Source organism: Spermophilus citellus (assembly GCF_964194105.1).
Source record: "Spermophilus citellus genome assembly, chromosome: 17".
NCBI classification, from domain to species: domain Eukaryota; kingdom Metazoa; phylum Chordata; class Mammalia; order Rodentia; family Sciuridae; genus Spermophilus; species Spermophilus citellus.
In genome coordinates, this window is record NC_138199.1 from 13,739,512 (window position 1) to 13,757,808 (window position 18,297).

The 18,297-nt window shown below is 56.8% G+C and overlaps 2 protein-coding genes across 2 annotated transcripts; both read right to left on the minus strand.

Moving 5' to 3' along the window:
• Nucleotides 1-556: 556 nt before the first annotated feature.
• Nucleotides 557-1,825, minus strand: TMEM88 (transmembrane protein 88). The gene is made up of 2 exons (XM_081271591.1): nt 1,404-1,825; nt 557-1,205 (listed from the first exon to the last, which is right to left on the minus strand). The coding sequence occupies exons 1-2, from the start codon at nt 1,611-1,613 to the stop codon at nt 936-938; spliced, it is 480 nt and encodes a 159-aa protein (XP_081127717.1). The 5' UTR covers nt 1,614-1,825; the 3' UTR covers nt 557-935.
• Nucleotides 1,826-2,297: 472 nt separating this feature from the next.
• Nucleotides 2,298-16,811, minus strand: KDM6B (lysine demethylase 6B). The gene is made up of 23 exons (XM_081271583.1): nt 16,651-16,811; nt 11,831-11,953; nt 11,392-11,542; nt 11,159-11,300; nt 10,898-10,996; nt 10,578-10,797; nt 10,395-10,487; nt 10,144-10,305; nt 9,878-10,060; nt 9,431-9,790; nt 7,125-9,343; nt 6,905-7,031; nt 6,698-6,803; nt 5,626-5,831; nt 5,453-5,517; nt 5,298-5,369; nt 5,052-5,200; nt 4,786-4,900; nt 4,512-4,699; nt 4,229-4,370; nt 3,596-3,722; nt 3,336-3,506; nt 2,298-3,230 (listed from the first exon to the last, which is right to left on the minus strand). The coding sequence occupies exons 4-23, from the start codon at nt 11,293-11,295 to the stop codon at nt 3,207-3,209; spliced, it is 4,965 nt and encodes a 1,654-aa protein (XP_081127709.1). The 5' UTR covers nt 11,296-11,300; nt 11,392-11,542; nt 11,831-11,953; nt 16,651-16,811; the 3' UTR covers nt 2,298-3,206.
• Nucleotides 16,812-18,297: the final 1,486 nt, after the last annotated feature.

An 18,297-nucleotide genomic window follows, 5' to 3' on the forward strand; every position in this document is an offset into this window, starting at 1 on the left:
TGTGTAGCTTCTATGCCAGGACAGAGAATACACCCAACCCCTAGAAACGGGAGTTTATCTGAGGCCAAGAGCATTTTCAATCCTCCCCCAACCTTACGCCCAGGGGTGCCAAAATATCCCTTCAGTACGAGGTTGGGGATGGGGAACAGGCTGTAGACCAACAGAACCTGGGGTGGACCCTAGCATCTTCCCTCCCACGCTCCTGCTCCAGAATTGTGGCTCCTGCTCCAGAATTGTGGCGGGAAGGGGTGTCATCCTGCTCCGGAAGGCCCATTGTTTCCCGCCCCGGCCTGGCAACACTGAGTTCCTCTATGCTGGGGTCAGAGAACGGGCTCGATCCCCAAGGGGAACCGGGGGGGGGGGGGTGAAACAAGGCCCCCTCTACTATTGATGTGGAGGTGACTTTGGGGTCAGGGACAGACTCTGGGGTCTAACCGGGAAGAATGGACAAATGCAATAAGGAAATGCCAGGAGGCTGAAGGATGCTTCCCGCCTGAGTATTTGTAATCTCAGGAACTCGTTTCCTGCTCCTGGGCACCCTCTGCTCACAGCACACTCCTGTTCATAAATTCTTTATTGATGTGTTTTTCTTCACCTCCAGCATTGCCCCTCAGCACTGTAAAATTCTAGAGGAGCTGAAGCTGAAAAGGATGGCACAGGTTCAGTTGTCCTGATCCCGTTAAGGGAGTGGGAAGGAGGGTGTGCAGGGTCCAGCCCAGATATTCACGATTCAAATGTGGGTAGTCACAGGAAAGCAGTTTTTCTGGGGCGTGGGAGTTTTCGCCAGCACTGGGGTTCAAAAATGTTGCTGTCCCCCAAATGGATGCTAGAACCCGGCTCAGGTAGGGGTGGGGGTAGGGCAGAAGATCCTGGCTTCGAGTCCTTGGGCCCCACGGGAAGGGAGGACGGCACTAGTGTTCTTGACTCGAGGCTCCTCAGACCCAAACCTTTCCCGGCGTAGGAACGGCTTGGGACCCTGGTGAGCCCCGGGTTTGCCGCGGCTGCGGGGCCCGCCGGCGCCGATAGAGGGCCCGGCTGTAAGGCACGAGACAGTCGGCCAGGCGGAGGCGTAGACAGAGGCGGCGGTAGCTGGCCAGGGCAAGCACGAGCAGCGGAACGAGGAGTAGGAATCCGGTGACCAGCAGGGCGGTGAAGCCCGGGTCCCGTAGGTGCGCGGTGCAAGGGGGTGCCTGAGAGCGCAGGAACTGGGAGGAGAAGAGGCGTCAGGCCCAGGTCGACCTGAGCCACATGGTGCCCAGAGTGGGAACAGCCCAGCCCACGGGGTGGAGGGGAGAAGTTGTAGCCCATAGACCCCGCCGCCAGCATCACCACACTGGACCGTGCCACACGCGCGGACACACACACACACACACACACACACACACACAGGGGTGCACGCTTACCTGGGAATGGCAGAGGAAGCCGAAGCCTAGCATGGTGACAGCGGGTAGCAAGATGGTCCCCAGCACCAGCGCCAGCAGGAGTAGATTGAAGGCAGCCACCATTAGGTTCTGAGCAGTTACCAGCACAGCGCAGGCCCAGCAGTCCAGGGGATCGCGGGGCTCTGGGCTGCCGCCGAGAACCGGTCGCTGCGCCCCGGGGACATCCGCCATGGCCTGGCTGGCTCTCGCCAGCCTGGGCCTCGGCCCTTATAGCCCTCTTTCCTGCCCCTCCCCCGACCCATCCTCTCCCCACCCCCCCCCCCTTATCCTGGAATGCGGCTCTAGGATTAGGCACCCCCATCCCAAGGAGCGGTCCAGAGCTCTGGACATTCCACAGGCGCCTCCGGGAGGGGTTCGCCCTTGTCAGGGCCTGTGCAGTTCCTCCCCATCAATCACTTTCTTGCGGCCCTCCTCCCGGTACTCTCCCCTGCTATCACCAGCACGTTATCAAAACAGGATTTTCTTTCTTCTTTTATTTTTAATATTAATAATCTCACACAAAAAAATCACCGAAAATAGGAATAGGGTTGGGAAGACCCCTCTGCCCCTGGGGCAGAGAGACAGTGCAGTGCGAGGGGGCGGGACTGTAAACCCCCCACCCCACCACAGCCCCAGCGGGGAGGGAAAAAAAACAAGAAAACAAAAACAGAGCCCCAGAGAAGCTCGTCCTGGGGTGTCCCAGCCCCAGTGAGGTCCTGGGCTTGGGCTGTTTCACACTTAAAAAGAAAAGGGGGGTGAAGGTGAAGGTCTTGTTTTAAAAATTGGCCGGGGCTGGGGAGGACGGGGTTCCTTTTCCTCATAGTTCTTTCTTTAAAACTTTTAAATTTTTTATTTATTTATTTATTTATTTATTTATTTTTACAAAATACCATTTCAGTTCCCACTTCTTCCCCTACAGTACAGGAGTCGCTCACCCTCAGGCGGGGTTGGGGTCAGGTCGGGAGTGGGGGACTGGTCCGAGAAAGTGCAGGACGTAGGGGAGGGGAGCTGGTTTGAGCACCATGAGAGCCCGGCTGGAGCCACGGACGGACGCGCGGGCGGGCGGAGACCGACGGGCCGAGCCCGGAGGACACACATTGGGGTGGGGGCAGAGCCCAGGGGTGGGCAGTCCCCGGAGGGTCGGGTGGGATGGCTTGGGGGTAGCGGGAGGTTGGGTTTTCCCAAAAATGAATAAATAGAGGTGAGTGGGACTGTTATAAATTAAAAACCAAAAACAAACAAAAAAAATACAAATCATAACCAAGTGAATAAACAGACATGTACAGGGGGTCACAGCTAGCATTGGAAGTAAAAAAAAAAAAAAAAAAAAAAAAAAAGGAGGTTCTGGGGGAGGGGTAAAGCCCATAGAAAGAATCTCATTAAAAACCTCGGCTGCCTTAACGTTTATGTACATACACGAGCCGCGTGCATCAGCGGGCGGGCGGGCGACTGGCAGGCGTGAGGGAACCCGTATGTGACCCCCGCCGCCGCCTGGTCCTTGTGTCTGTTGCTAGAAAGGCCAAAGTCGGTGAGGGGAGGCGCTGGTGGACAAGGGGCTGCCAGCCCCCTCCCCCGTCTCCCATTTTTTTTTCCTTTTTTCCTCATATTTGTTTAAAAAAATTTTTTTTTCTTAATAAATTAAGTGAGGGGAGCTGCCAATAGGGTGGAAGGGCTGGGCCCAACCCCCTTCCCGGCCAAAGGCGGGACCTAGGTCCAGCCCAGGCATGTGCTGGTGGCCCCGCGGCGCCCTACAGAGGGGCGGGCGGGCGAGCGGGGCATCCGGCTTCATCGCGACGTGCTGGCGGGGGCCTGCGGAGAGAAAAGCGGACGGGGGCTCAGCGGTTGACGCTGAGCGGGTCCCCAGGCCACCCGCCTAAGTCTCCTCCTCAGCCCCTCATCCGCGCCCGCGCTCACCAGCGTGAAGGCGTCGTAGGCCTGAGCCAGCTCCTCAGTGCGGTACTGCTCCAGCACCACAACGCCCTGTAGGCCCGCGCTGCGGCGGCGCGCACAGCCCTCGCAGTGCACCAGGTACGTGTTGCGGCTGCCGTTCTCACTCGTCACGAACAGGATGTTGAATACCTCCACCTGGTCGGGACAAACTGGCAGTCACAAAGAGGGCTGGCCACAGTGGACACCTCCTCAGGGGCAAATGAGAGGAAGAACGCTTCACTCACATCGCACTCGTTGCAGTAGTAGGCGGGCTCGTCCTTGACTCGGCCCTGGTAAGCTATCTTCTTCCCTGCTCGCACCAGGCTCTCACGTTGCACCTGACAGTGCTTCATGGATTGCAGGAGGCAGAACCTGGGGAGGGGCCGGGAGGAAATGTTGAGGCCAGGCTGCAGCAGGGGCAGATGGGTTAAGAGCTCAGACAGCCCCATAGACTTCCCGTGGGGAGTCTTCCCTCTCCATGGCTGGGTCACCTCTCCTGTCCTAAGCATCTGTCAGTTTAAATTTCAAAGGCCAGGGGATGTACCTCAGTGGTAGAATGTTTGCCTAACCTAACCTGCTCCAGGGCCTCAATCCCCAGCTCCACAAAAAGAAAAGAAGAAAAGAAAGAAAGAAAAGAAAAGGAAAGGAAAGAAAAGAAAGGAAAGAAGTTTCAAATAGTTTTGCCTGTTTTATCTACTTAGAAAATGAAAGTCCTGAGACCAGGAACTTTGCCAGTCTCCCCAACACAGTAACACTGTAGGCACATGGTAGGCATGGACAGAGAAACAGATAAAGAGTAGAGTAACGTCAGATACCAAGAACAAAGTCAGGGACTAGATCAGGTGGAGGTGGGCTCCCACCCCAAACAGGGCCCTCACTTGATCATCTTGAACAAGTCGGGGTCGCTGATTTTGACAGTGCGCGCCACATTCCAGGAGACATGAATCATGGGCACAATGGATTTGACGTTCTTCACCTCGTTCCACTCATATCGTTCCAGGGCCAGCTGGTACTGATAGGCTGCAGGTCAGAGGGAGTCACCACATATTCTCAAACAGCCCCCAGCCACCTAGGCCTGAGCCCCTTCCCTGGCAGATGGGCCACCCTCCATGCCCACTCCTTCCCAACAGAGCTCACACTCCACGGCCCCCACCCTCTCACCGGTGAGGGGCCCCACATTCCAGGCAATGTTGTTGCACCAGCCGGTGGCCTGCACCCAGTGCACAGTCCCTGCATTAATCCACACAAGGTCTCCAGGGCGCTGCACAAAGCGGTACACAGGGATATTGGAAGCGTAGAGGTCATCCAGAATTGGCCACCAGGAACCCGTCAAGTAGTCCACGCCATGCCTGCAATGTGGGCAGACAAAGGGTCAGGTCCTTAGGGACCCAAAACTGGAAAGCAGTAGGGTGACTAGAGAGGGGGCAGTGCACACCGGTCACAGAAGGCGCTTATGGTCTCCCAGTAGTGCTCGTGCACTGCGAACCATTCGCAGTCACCAGGACCAATGTTAATATTGACTGAGCAGAAGTTGTTGTTCTCTTGGTGGCCTGCAGAGGGAGACAGAGAACAGCATGATTGGCCTGACAGCAGCCCACGCTCCGCGCAACCCCGCCCTTTGCCTTTATTGGCTGACGACTGAGGGCCGCCGCTACTCCCTCCTCTGGTACACTGGAACACAGTGAGCACTGAGAAGCGCACCTGGAGTTCGACTGCCCGGGACTTTCATGTACAGCTGTACGGTATTCATGCCCAGGATGGTGTGGCCCACGTGGCTGAGCATGTTGCCTGTGGATGTTACCCGCATGAAGGCGGGCAGCTTCAGCAGCTCCTGCAGCTGGGGCTTCCACCTGCAGGGCGAAGGAGCAACCCAAATGAGAGGGTACCCTCCACACTGCTTGCCCAGCAGCGCTCCTGCCCCAGTTTTGCTGCCTCAACCCCACTGACCGTTTGGCATCAGATAGATCGATATTCGTGCCAAATTTGATGATGTGATGGTTCTTCGGGTCTGGTGCACTGCTGCTGGAGCAAGAGCATAGGTTGGTGGAGAGCACAGGGAACAGGAGCCATTCAGGGAGGAGACACAACAATGCCTTCCTTACCTAGGAGGGGTTCCTGTGGTGCTGTCTGGCTCTTCTGACTCCTCATCCTCACTTTCCTTCTCTTCCTGCTCAGCCAGAGGGGCAGGCATTCCTGGATCAGTGACCTTTCTGGATCCCTCCCACTGCAGCCTCTGATCCCAGCACACCTCCTTCTACCCACGTTCCCCCATCACCTGTAATGACTCCTGGAAGGAGGAGGCCTGGTACTGTGCATACTTGGCAATGGTGGTGTGGGAACGAGAGCTCTCACAGGGCCAGATCTGTCGTGTGCCGGTCAGGTCCCAGTTCTCATCTGAGGGCTGCTGCACTTGTGTGCGCACTTCCACGGTGTGCTCGCCACTAGCCTCCACCAGCGTCTTGGTGGAGAAGAGGCCTAAGTCTGCAAGGAAGGGCAGAGCAGGGAGTGGGCAGGCAGAGGCAAAGGATAGGGACTGAAGACCCAACTCGCCCTTTCCCTTCCTACCACCCAAGTCTCTGACAGGGTGGACACAGGTTTGGCAGAATTCAGTCCAAAGGAATGGACAAGAACCCAAGTCCCAAAGGAGGCTGACAGGGCTAGCCTCTCTCTGGATCCTCACCAACCCCAATCCTCCCACAGCTGCTCCAGGTCCTTAGCCCCTCAACCAGAGTCCTCAGCTCTGGATGTGACATGTGCACAGCACTTGGCACATAGTAGGTACTAAGTGAACAGCAGCTTAAATTATCATTGTGTCCAATTAAACATTTAGTCAAATGAAAGTCTGGTATGTGCTTCAAATAACTCAGTGGGGGTAAGGGTATGGGTGTAACGGATTGACCTTTGTATTTCCATGTTTCACATTTTTCACAATGAAAGGTTGAAAAAGAAAATCCCAAACCACGGGTCTCTCAGGGTTGTCTACAATCTTTTTTTTTTTTTAAACAGGGGAGGGGGAGTCAGTGCTGGGCAAGTGCTCTTATCATTTAGCTATATCCCCAGCTCTCATTCTCAATCATGAAAAAAAAAAATCATAAGTGATTCTACATAGACCCTGAGATACATCCCCATCCCATTTGGTCACTGCTGGGGACAGATAAAACAGGAGAAAAGCCTGAAGTTGGCTGACACATCACTCAGCACTATTCAAATATAGTCTCCATGTGACTGAGTAGGCAAACTCTATATTCATTGTCCTGACTCTCCAAGTTATGGGGATTTTCAAAGGGTTCCCCACACCCCAGATCCTTGTAGTCTTCCCCATACTTTCTGTACATCCCCATACTCACTGAGCCGCAGGGAGCCTGCCAGGCCCCGGATCACTGTGATGGGATTTCGGGGGTCTGTACAAAACTGCAGCAGCACTGGTGAGAAGGCATCCCGTTTGCTCTCCAGCTGAGAGATGACCAGGAACAGCTGGAGTCAGAGCCCTGTCCCTAGGCTCTGAGCTCCCCAACCACCCTAACACTGTCCAAGAGGACAGATGGCTCACATACATAGATACTGGGTGTAGGAGGGTTAAGTTTTTCCCGGGGCAGCTTCTCCTCAGTGTTGATCTTCGGTTTCACAGACTGGGCAGGGGAAAGGTAGGACTCTCGAAACTTCCCTTTTACCTTGGCATTCCTGTGGGAGGAAAACAGAAACATCAGGGTAATATGGGGAGGAGTCTATCCCTGGCCATGTTTGCAGCCTTAGGGTTAAGAGCACCCAACTCACTTGCTGGCACGCACGACATCAGCAGCACAGTGGCTAATGGTGAGGTCTGCCATGCGCAATCGCCGCTCTTCTACCTCAGAGGCTATGAAGGTCTCCTTGTCACCACTTTCTACCTTGATGAGCCGGATCTTCAGCTCCTTGGGGGGCCCCTCACTAAGTGAACGCAACTTTAGCATGTCAGCACGACTGACACCTGGGGGCCCTGGAGCTTCCTCTCGAGTCTTCTTTCCAGGGACAGAGGCTGACTGGGGTGTGGGCTGGGCAGAGGGAGCAGGAGTTGGCGGAGGGACAGGAGCTGTGGGTGGCTTGGCCTTGGATGACCCACCAAGATCAGGACGGGCCTTCTCCCGACCCTGGATCTCCTCGCTCTGCAGGTCCAGGTTCCCTAGCACCCGGCGGCTCTTTTCTTTGGGGGTCTTGGTCTTGGCTTTGGCCCTCCCCTCACGGGGCCGCCGACCCACACTGTCCTTACAGGCTCTCCTGTGCCTACGATGCTCCTTCTGGTGCTCCTTCTGGTGTTCTTTCTGCCACCGCTTGCCACTGCCTGGTCCTGTTGCAACCACAGCCACCACCCCACCACTTTCCTCCTTGGTCTGTGCAGAAGGCATCAGTCGCTCAGTTCCACTGTCCACTGGGTCTGCTGTGTCCACTGGGTTGATGGCACTCCGGCCCACCCGCTCCACAAGGGTCTCACAAGCCCGACTGATCTCTTCTAGCACCTCAGACTCAGAGCGAGCAGGGGGCAGTGGCAGGGGTGGGGGCGGCTGGGCAGGGGTCACCGGGCCGGGAGCTGGCTCTTCACCAGCCCTGCGTTCCCGGGCCCAGGGCCCGCCTGAGGTAGAGAACTGAGATGACGAGGAAGCAGAGGGCTGTGGGGAGCCCTGGGCGCTAGGGACCACTGAGGTGGGTGGCGGGGCAGTAGCACCTGATGGGGGACCAGGGGAATACTGAGTGGTGGGCAAGGGCCCAGGTCGGGTGGAAACAGCTGTTCCAGGCCCCCGATAACAGTACTTTTGTCCCTCCAGCACAGAAGCCAAGGATTTGAGCAAGCTGGCTGGGTTGGCTGGTGGGGGTGGTGGGGGCTGTGGCGGTTGTGGCTGGGGAGGTGGAGGGAACTTGGCTAGGGGCGGTGGTGGTGGCAGGGCTGGTGGTGGTGGCAGGGCTGGTGGTGGCTTCTTCTCCTCTTCCTGGGTGGTGGTGGTGGTGGTGGTGGTGGTAGTGGTGGTGGTGGCAGCAGCTGTGGCAGCAGTGGTGGTTGGGACTGTGTCGCTGGGGAATGGAGGCTGCAGAGATGCAAAGGGTTCCTTCAGCGGGGGTGGGAGGACCACGCCTGCCTCCTGCTGCTGCTGCTCCTCCTCCTTTCTAATTGATTCATCCAGCATCTTCATGATGTTAGCCAGCCCATCGGGTAGAATCTTGAACTCAGCTGTCTCCTCAAACTGGTCCTCCAGCGGGGTTGGGGGAAAATCAAAGAGTCGTGGGCCTCTTGCAGGCAGCTCCCCAACCCCAGGAGGCACAGGCTGGGGGGCTTTACTCAGGGGGCCTGGGGGTGGCCCCGGCCCCACCTCGGGGGTCTTTGGGAAGGAGACCCTGTGCCGGGGGCTCTCCGAGCGCCTGAAGCTTCCTGAGGTATTTTGGTGGCAGGAGGAGGGAGGGGTTGGAGGCAGGGCAAGAGTCAGGGGTGCAATAGGTGGGTCCTGGGGGCTTAATGTTGGGCTGGGTGGCCGGGGAAGGGAGTCCATATTTCTGGCCAGATAAGGTGGGGGGAAGGGCACAGGCCCAGTAGGGCTGCTGCTGTGGCTGCCATTGCTGCTGCTGCTGTTGCTACTGCTGGTGGTTGAGGGAGTGGGAGGGGTGTGAGAATCCTGAGTGCCCACAGAAAAGCGGGGGGCTGGAGGCCCCAAGAAGCCCTCTCGGTGGGGAAGTGGGGGAGGGCGAGGGGGCCCCTCAGCCCCAAAGAAGAGCTCTTCTAAGATCTCTCCATCCTCTCGGGCTGTCCGGCAAGCCTGGCCCTTCAGCCAGGCAGGGGGTGGGGGTGGGCGTAAGAGGCGGGGACAGGGGGGTGGAGGGGAAGAGGAGGGCCCAGGTGGCAGGGACAGGTGGGGAGTGGCAGCAGGAGCTGCCAAGAACGGTTTTCGACTGTTGTGTGCCGAGGACCCTAGGCGACCCTGGTGAGGGGAGACCTCCAGCGCAGGAGTTTGGTAATGCTCAGCGCCAGGCTGTAATATAGAATGGAGTGGTCAGAGTGATGCTCTGGCCACCTCATAAAAGCTTCACCCCATCTTCCACCACAGGTGATCACTCACAATGCCTGGGCTGGGCTCCACACCCCGAAGACCGGTGTTGCTGCTGCTGCTGCTACTGCTGCTGCTGGTGGTACTGGGGAGGCCAGGGGGCCGGGAAGGGGCGTAAGGCACGCAGGCGGTAGTTGCTGCTGGTGAAACGCTGGAGTCCATCCGCGACCTCTGAACTCTGCTCTCTCTAAGGTCACTTCCGGGGGGACGGGTGGCAGGCAGGCAGCCATGGCTCTCTGCTCCTGGGGGGCGGGGGCTGGGGCCTGGGGGTGTGGCTGGGACCAGCCGGTGGCTCGGGGGGTGGCTCGGGGGGTGCGCAGTGTAGGCTGGAGCTGGGTATGGATATGGGTGAGGCAGCGAGTGCCGCTGTTCCTATGGGAGATACATAAGGATGCAGGATAAGTATAGAAGGTACTGAACTTATAGGTAAAAGGCCTCAAGCAAGAAACCTGGGCTCACCTGGCGCTCTGGGAGTGCTGAACTCTTGCGGTCGGGGCCCCAGGTATCTCCATGCAAGGTACTCCATAGCCCTGGCTTGGTCAGCTGAAATGGAGGGCTCGTAGCCAGGCCAGGCAAGGGGGGTGGTGGTGGTGGTGGTGGTAATGGTGGTGGAGGCAGTGGCAGCCCTGGGGGAAGGCCAGTCTAGAAGAAAAGAGTGTGTGAGAATCTTACTCCTTGTTCCAGACCTGTGTACTCTCTGCCTGCTGGCCTACCTACAACCATACCTGTTCAGAACTGCAGCCTCTCCTGCGCTTGCCTCCAGGGCTCAGGCCCTCCTCCCCTGAGGGGCCTGAAAGTGCTGCAGGAGGAATAGGCTGCACCACTGGGGGTTCGGCAGCTCGCTTCACGGGGGGACCCCCTCGCTTGGCTCCATAGTTCCGCTTGTGCTGAGGACAAAATGAAGAGAGACAATGGCATGGGTGCAGGTCTAGCCCAGCCCTCTTCCCTAACCCTTATGTTATATCCCCATCCTCACCTCAAGGTGCAGCAAGTTCCACACTTGCTCCAGAGGAGGAAGGATCTTGGCTCTGTGCTGGCAGGAGCCAGCATGAAAGTTCCAGAGCTGAGCCTGAGGGGTCAAAGGGCAGAAGAAGGCATAAGGTGGGGGCACTGAGACAGAAGGCACATTCTTAGCCAGCTAGGTCCTGCTTCATCCCACCTGCTGTAGTCGCCCAATGCGGGGCCCCAGCTCAGAGAAGCTTCCTCCATATCGAAGGGCGCTGTGGTAGCAGCGTATAGCCTCCTCACTGTCATGTTCTGACTCGTACAGCTGCCCAAGCTGTTCCCACAGTCCTGGCTGGGCTGGCTCCCGGAGCAATGCCTGCACACATCCATGCAAGGATTCCAGCTTTCCATGGAGGGGTCTTGGGGTGGGTGTCCTAAAGAATAGAAGGGATTCAGAAAGGTTAGGCTTCAGGGAAATATTTCAAGGCCCCAGTCTTTACTTCCCATTTCAGAACTTTTGAATCCCCCACTCACCCTGGAGCATAGTATGGTTTGTTGGGATGTCCAGAGCTACTGCCATGCGAAGTGGGTAGGGGAGCAGGGAGTGGGGGTTGCCCGATGCTGGCTGAGCATCTGGAAAGAGAAGGGTTATGTTATATACCACAAGAAGGAATAAGAGCACTGAAAATAGTACTGAGGCCCATGAAATGATAGAAACCATACAGAATGGTTCAGAGATTGAGGGGTAGAGAAGATAGAAAGAAGAGTGCTGAAAGACACAGTTCAAGTGCTTACCTGCCTCCAGGCAGCCATGCGCCTCGAGGAGGGGGATGGGGCGGGCAGGAGCTCCAGGCCCCAGCACAGCTCAGGCCCCCAAGGGCAAAGGCTTCCCGTGCAGTGCGGGCCCCTGGAGGGTCCACTGCCCGATGCATCCAGCCTAAGTAGGGGATAAGATTGTGTTCTTACTGGAGGCAAAAGCAGAGCTGCCAGTGTACACCCAGCCAACCCAGGCCCAGTTTTTCCCTTACCAGGTCAGCAGTGGCCCCAGGAGCCCTGGAGATCGGGCACGGCCCCCTGCCCCAGCTCTCTGGGAAGCTGGGAGGATGGTCCGGCTCCAGCCGCTCTGACAAGAGTGCCCACTGTACCCAGATGGCAGCCACTAGCCTTTCACAGCCAATTCTACAGAAAGAGGCAAAAAGAGTGCAGTGAGCTGGCCAGCACACAGGGCCCAGGGGTTGGGTTGGAATGCCTGTAGCACCCCCAGGTCTGCTTTTTTGTGCAGGAAGTCTGAGGGGAGATCTACAGGGCCTAAGGGTCCCTGAAGTCCTGAAAAGTAGTGTCACTATAAGTTCGGAGTGACAGGGAGCCAACTGTGGGGCGACTGTGTGGTTGCACTACCTACTAGGTTTCAGCTCCAGGGACATGCCTGCTGCTGACCCACAAACCCGCAACGTTGCTGCTGCTTACCCGGCCTCGGTGGGAGCGTCCTCTTACGCGTCGGCGAGCTTCAGAGATCTGGCCAATCACAGGACTTCCTCTCTCCCGGGAAAGCCAATCATCACCCGTGTCTCCGCCTCAGTAACAGCCCGGCTGGAACCAATGGGAGCAAGGTTAGCCCGGCAGGCAGCGCCTGGGGAGGAGGGGCGGAGGAGCCGGTCAGACGGGATCGGCCTGGGGTGACCCCGATGTGACCCCGCGGCTCCCACCAAGGGTCGCATCTCGGATGTGATACCCGGGGTAGTAGGGCAATAGCTACAAGCAGGTGGGCTAAGCACAACAGGCACGGGTGAGAACGGTGAGTCGCACGCTTGGGCAGGCATGGTATTACCGGCGAGTCTCACGCACCCACGGAACTATTAGTGGTCTCTGCCACCGCAGGACCGATGGGGTGCAGATGGATCCAGAACGCAAAGACATCTCTTCCCATTCTCATTTTGCCTCACCTAGTGACTGAGCCAACCACCCTCAGCCCCTCTTTGAACTGCTTATGGCTAGCCAGCCGTGCCAACTAAGACACCCAAACCCATCCTTGCCGCTAAGAGCGCTCCACTCCCAAGGCCTGACACAGTCCCAAACAACAGTCAAGTCTCCAACCTCATACCAATTCCTTTGGCTCCTCCACTTCCCCTGGCTCTCTGGGTCTTCAATACCAACCGACCCCCCAAGCCAGACACCCCCCCACACACACCGCTTTAACACCAACTTCTGAGAAGTTGCGCACCGTGGTCCCGAGTGGCCCCTCTCGCGTGGCTCCCGTATCCTGTATGCCCTTTCCCCGCCGGGGCCACGCGGTTCCCCACGGCCCACGTGGCCCCTACCCCCCGAGGGAGGGGGGATTTCGGGGGTTGCCCGTGACGTGGCTACTTGCGCAGCGGAAGCGGTGTGTGTAAGTGTACTGAGGGGGGGTGTCCTTCGGGAGGGATGAGGCGGGGCCCGACGAGCAGTGACATCACCCTTGTCCCACTCTCACCGCCTACTCCCTTAAAGAACCCAGAACCCGTTTTACTTCCTCCCTCACGCGCCCCCCCCCCCCGCCCTCGGTGCTGGCGTGACCCACAGTAGACACAGCACTCCCCTCTCCGGGGTACCTTCCCTTTAGCCTCAGCTCTTCCTTCTTGCTCTCTGAACCCAGGAACTAAGTCCCCGCGCCTACCCCGCATTCTCCCAGGTAGGAAGCCGGCTGTGCTCCCAGGATCGGTCCATTGAGAGTCTAGAGTACAAAGAGCTGTGAGAGCCGAGAGTCGAGTACAAAGCGGCGGGGGCGGGGCTAGCGCTCCAGCTGGAGCCAGAGCCGAGCAGGAAGCTGGGGGAGAGAATGTGGCGAGGGGCTGGGGGCGGCTGGAAAGTTCGCCTTTGCGTTAAAGTCTGAGCTGTGGGGAAATTTCCACCAAGCCCACAAGGGCAGAAGGGTTTTAGGTGAAAACATCCCTCCCTCCCGCAGGGGCAAGGTCGACTGTTTGCAGGGAAGCACTCTGTCAGGGTGCGCCACACTGCGGCCAACCCTGGTGAGTGCCTGCGCTCCAAGGACCCTCGGAGTTTGTCAGAATTCTCCACTCCAGAGGCAACCAAGTCCTGGAACAAGTAAACACTTCACTGTGGCCGAGCAGAGCCCAAGCTGGCTGCCCCCACCCAAGTCCTCCAGGGACCCAAGGAGCAGACGTGGGCAAATGGGGACCTGGGACACAAGATACCAGAAGCAGATCTCTGCTAGGGAAGTGGTGCCCAGGGCGCTACCAGTTACCAGGAAATGAAGCTTCCCCTTCTGCGATGATGACACTTCCCCTTTCCCACGGGGAACTGACTCAGCTTTCCCTAAACTAGCGAGTTCTGTCCCTCCAGCCCCTGATCTTCAACCTTTATTCACAAACCCTTACACAGGCACCTGGGACTATAGATATAGAGCACACACTTAAGGACAAAACTTCCTATATACTAGTCACATTCACTTTGCCAGCCACCTCGGATCCTGGTTCCCACCCAGGACCCAGAAGCCTAACTCCCACCCACCCCCTCCCCCACAGCCCTCCCTCAGGGTCTGATTCAGGCTTGGGGTGGCAGAGCGTGAGTCACCCAGAAAACCTTCTTCCCCAGTTCCCACTGACTCAGCCCCCGCCTCCCCGAACTCACACAGACACACAGTCAGAGACAGACACAACTCCTCAGCCCACACACTGCTCACCACCGGTCCGGTGGAATTTCCCCTCTAGTCTCTCTCATGACAACCCCTCCCCGGGTCGGGCAGCCCCGCCGCCGCATTCACACCTGTTCCCCGGCGGTCGGGTCGCAGTACACTCTCACCTCCACTTTCGCTTCGGAGTAGGAACAGCCCTCCCCGACTCCCAGTGTCCATACTAACCAAAGGGAGAGGACAACCACTGACAGGCGCAAAGACAAGACACCCACAGACTCCTTGAAGACAGACGAGGTAGACGCGCATGGCCAGAGCCAGGTTGGGAGGGCGACACTTCGGAGACAGACATTCCAGCCTCTCCCAACCCGGCCCACAATCCCCAGAGTCAGCGGCTCTGAAGGGGTTAATTCCACTCCTGCAGAGACCACGCCCTCTCCATCCGGGCACTCCCGGCAAAGCCCAGCTCCTCCCCCTCCATCCGGGCTCTGGACTCGGGGACTTTGACCGACCCCCTCCTGGTAGAGCCCCAAGAGAGAACCACTCCATCAATCACACCCACTTAACTCTCTCTGGGCTTAAGGTGGAGGAGCCCCTCCGCGCGTCGCCGGAGCCGCACGGGACGCATGGTCAGAGGCCTGCCGTGCCCATGCAGACTCAGTACCGCCAAGGACTAGACCCTGCAAATGGGGTTTTTACCGAGCAGATAGCAGACTGCAGTAGCCCAAGGTGGGGTTGGTCCAGGACCCCGCTGCATCCCGCTCCCGGTCTATTCTACCTGGTGGAAGTGAGGAGTTAGAGACTCGCTTCCTACCTGGGAGAGGGGGAGGCGTTGGGGAGGGCCGCCAGCGGAGGCTACGCTGTGACTCAGCCACCCGGGCAGACCGCCCGCCCGGGATTCCCTTCCCCAGCCTTCCCCCGCCGCCGGCCCCTCCCCGCCTCCCATCAAGGAGTGACACTGCTGGCCCCGGCCCGCTATGTGTCACTGCGGGCCTTGTGTCTGCTTCTGACTGGGCGCTGTGTTCACCAATCTGTCTGACAAGGTCGGCAGTGAGTCCCGGTGTCTGTCTCCGCGTGCACCTGCATATCTGCTCATCTTGTCTCCTCAGTGCCTGTGTCTGACGCGTTCCTGTCATTATCCCTGTCTACATGACTCCGCAGGGCTGTCTCTGTCTGTGTGTCTGCCTGGCTCCTGTCTCGGTCTTTTGTCTGGGTCTGCCTCTGCATCACTCGGGTGATCACGTGTGTCTCTGCACATGCCCTTCTGTGCTTGCCTTCATGTTCCTGAACAGAGTCAGGGAAACACTGGAGCAGGCTTACCCTACTGACTCCGCGCCTCACTCCCCTGAATCCTGATGTCTTGCAGAATCAGCGATCCTTCTGTGAGTCAATTACTTGGGGGTCTGTCTGCTTTCAATCAAGTTCTGTCCCATTTCTTAACATCCTTGCTTATTCTCACAGCTCCCTGAAGCTCCCATTATGACAATAATTGCAGCATTCATTGACTACTTATTAGATGCCAGGCACTGTTAAGCATTTTACATACTTTTTTAAAACTCTTCCCCCAAAATTACTATTGGAAGCACTGTGATTATCCCATTTTGTACATGAGGAAATTGAGGCTCAAAGAAGTTAGGTAACTTGACCAAGGTCATTCTGCAAGTGACTGGGACAGCTGCTTTCCAGAGCAACATTCTTGCCACTGTTCTATGCTGCCTCTGTCTTATTCCTTCTCCCTTGGTCTTATCCTCACAGGCCATGTCTGGGCCAACCCCCCTCTCAGCTTCACCCTCTGTTATCATCCAAAATGTCTCATGTGCTCCAGAGAAGTTTGGGTAGGAGGATGTGCAGCAGATCTCAAAAGCCGTAGGTTTCTTGGCAATGAAGCTCATTCAGTTAACACATTCATTCAACACAAATCCACAGAGGCACCCCAATGTGCAAACCGTCATACTAAACAGTGAGAGATACATAAAAGAAAACAGTCCCACTCAAGAAACTCAGTGAGTAATGGGGAAGAGCAACACACACTCATGAAACTTAAGTCCCTGGCTTAGACAAGATCTCTTTCTCCTATAAAGGAAAAGGGAATGTAGCCGAGCCTCAGACAGAACTGGGAGAAGGAAGGAGGGAAACAAAATGAGGATTAGGACTTTGGGTGTGGGGAGCAAATGCATGGGACAGAAAGGGATTTGGAAGGAAAGATGAGATGCTAAGATCGCCATGACAATAGTGTTGGGGCAATGATCTCCAATATCTCTCCACTTCAATTTCTAACATCCTTCATAAGCCAAGTTATCAACAACTCTTACAGGAGTAAAGCCCTCTCCCTCCGAAGAAGAATTCTTCCATGGTATCTGACATCTACTTTCAACTTGCAAATCCTAGCTTAATTCAATCAGCAACTGAGTTGCTGAGTTGGCATGGGGTAGAAGATTTTTTTGGTGGTAGTAGAGAGGTTGGTGAAGTGCAGGGTTGAACCATTCATAGGAGACAAGGGGAGCTTCATAAACCAGGAGGGCTGAACCACTCAAGCACTACAAGGTGGGGGAAGCTCAGAGTTGGACTGGACCATTCTGAGGAGTTGGCATGATCCAGATAATTTTTAAACATGGGGTGCAGGGCTGGACTTGGGGCGCACTCAAGGGAATGGACTTACCAGATGGAGTTTGGTGTGCCCTGTCTCATTAGAACAGTGTCCCAGCAGTGGGGTGCAGCAGACCACAGTGGAGTGGGTAGTGTTATGGGGCTGGCATGGTGCCTGGGGGGAACCTAAAAGAAAAAAAGTCATTTAGAAGTGGGGGTCTCCCAGACTGGAAGGTTTCTCTGTGCTCCCTATCCCCCCTCACTGAGGAGAAACCTGGCTCTAGTGGTCAGATGAGATGGAAGAATTGGTTTCCATGGCAACCAGAAAAAGCCATCCCCAAAGTGATCCTCAACCTTCCCCTTGAGGAGGCATCCTGACCAGATGATAAGGAGGCATGCTATGGAATGTAAGTCTACAATGGGCACCAACTGACTGGACCCCCCTGCTGACTCTCTAGCCTCAGAGTAGTTTCATCTGCCCCTGACAGCAGTACCAAGGCCAGACTCAGTTCTGGACCCAAGGCATGCAGACCTTCTTCCTCCCAAAGGTTCCACTCTCCTTATCAAGACACCAAACAGTCAACCCCACCCTCTGGACTCTGCCCCCTCCCCTTCCCCTAGGCGGGTGCAGGCAGGTCTTGGCGAGCAGCACAGGTGGCCAGACTAGATGAACGGGCCCAACAGGGAGAAGCCTTCCTCCTCTGTGAGAGCTATGACTCTGGGCCTGAGCCTGGAAGTGGCCTCTGCTGCAAGCCCCCCTCCATCCTACCCCCAAGGACATATCCTGTTTCCCCATCACCTCCTTCCTCTGTGTGGCCCAAGAAGGTGAGAGAGGCCCATCCCTTCCCTTCCAACCCTCAGAAAAAAAGAAGTAGGTATTTTAACCTAAGACCAGGGCCAGGAACCAGGTGTCCATCCAGGGGTCAGAACTCAGTTAACCCTCAACTCAGACTCACTCCTCAGGGGCTTATGTGTTCTGTTCCCCTCTTCAGTTTTCAGCCCCTACAGACCCAGACATTTGGTTGGACTCCCAGTCTAGTCTCTCCATTCCCTGGTCTTCCAGCCTCCATCCTTCCCCCTGCCCTAGAGACTCAGGCCTCTGGCCCCCAGCCTCCATGATGCAATGTGCTGCAAGTCTCCATGGCTGCTGATGACACTGCCCCCAGGGAAGTGTTATTTCTGACCCAAGCAAGGCCCCTCATTCAGCCAGGGCAGTGGTCAGCTGCAGGCTGGGAAAACAAGGCAAGTAAGGTCCTTCTGTTGGAAAAGGGAGCTTGAAGCTAGAACCCTCCAGAACAGTGAGACTCAGAATACAGGACTAGGGAGTGTATGTGTACAGTTGACAGCATTTGTACATGTGGTTGTGTAGTGGGGAGGGGGCATATGGGTCTAGCCTAGAGAGGGAAGTGAGGAGGACAGACTGAGATGAGGAGTGAGGGGCAGCCAAGGTAATCAGATGGGTGTGTAAGGGGCATCTGGACACCAGAGTGGGGGAGGGGCCAAAACCATTTAAAGGGCCAACCCCAGAGCTCTAATCCCTCACCAGCCCTGGCCCCAAGCTGGAGGCTGTAATTCATCTGTCCAACAGCTGGGGTGGGTGGGTGTGGGGGGGGGGGCATGTGAACAGGAAGGGGGATCTGGAGGAGGGGCTGGGGCTTTCTTGTGCACAGAACCAAACAACAAAAGGGGAGCTGAAGGGCCAGCTCTAAAGTACCCAGGC

Bases quoted from the DNA above. Each gene is read 5' to 3' on its own strand.
- TMEM88 (XM_081271591.1), bottom strand. From the start codon at position 1,613: ATGGCGGATGTCCCCGGGGCGCAGCGACCGGTTCTCGGCGGCAGCCCA. The intron at 1,206-1,403 runs GTAAGCGTGCAC...TTCTCCTCCCAG, and splicing joins GCTTCCTCTGCCATTCCCAG to TTCCTGCGCTCTCAGGCACC.
- KDM6B (XM_081271583.1), bottom strand. From the start codon at position 11,295: ATGCATCGGGCAGTGGACCCTCCAGGGGCCCGCACTGCACGGGAAGCC. The intron at 9,791-9,877 runs GTGAGCCCAGGT...TATCTCCCATAG, and splicing joins CAGCACTCCCAGAGCGCCAG to GAACAGCGGCACTCGCTGCC. The intron at 6,804-6,904 runs GTATGTGAGCCA...GTCATCTCTCAG, and splicing joins CTCCTACACCCAGTATCTAT to CTGGAGAGCAAACGGGATGC.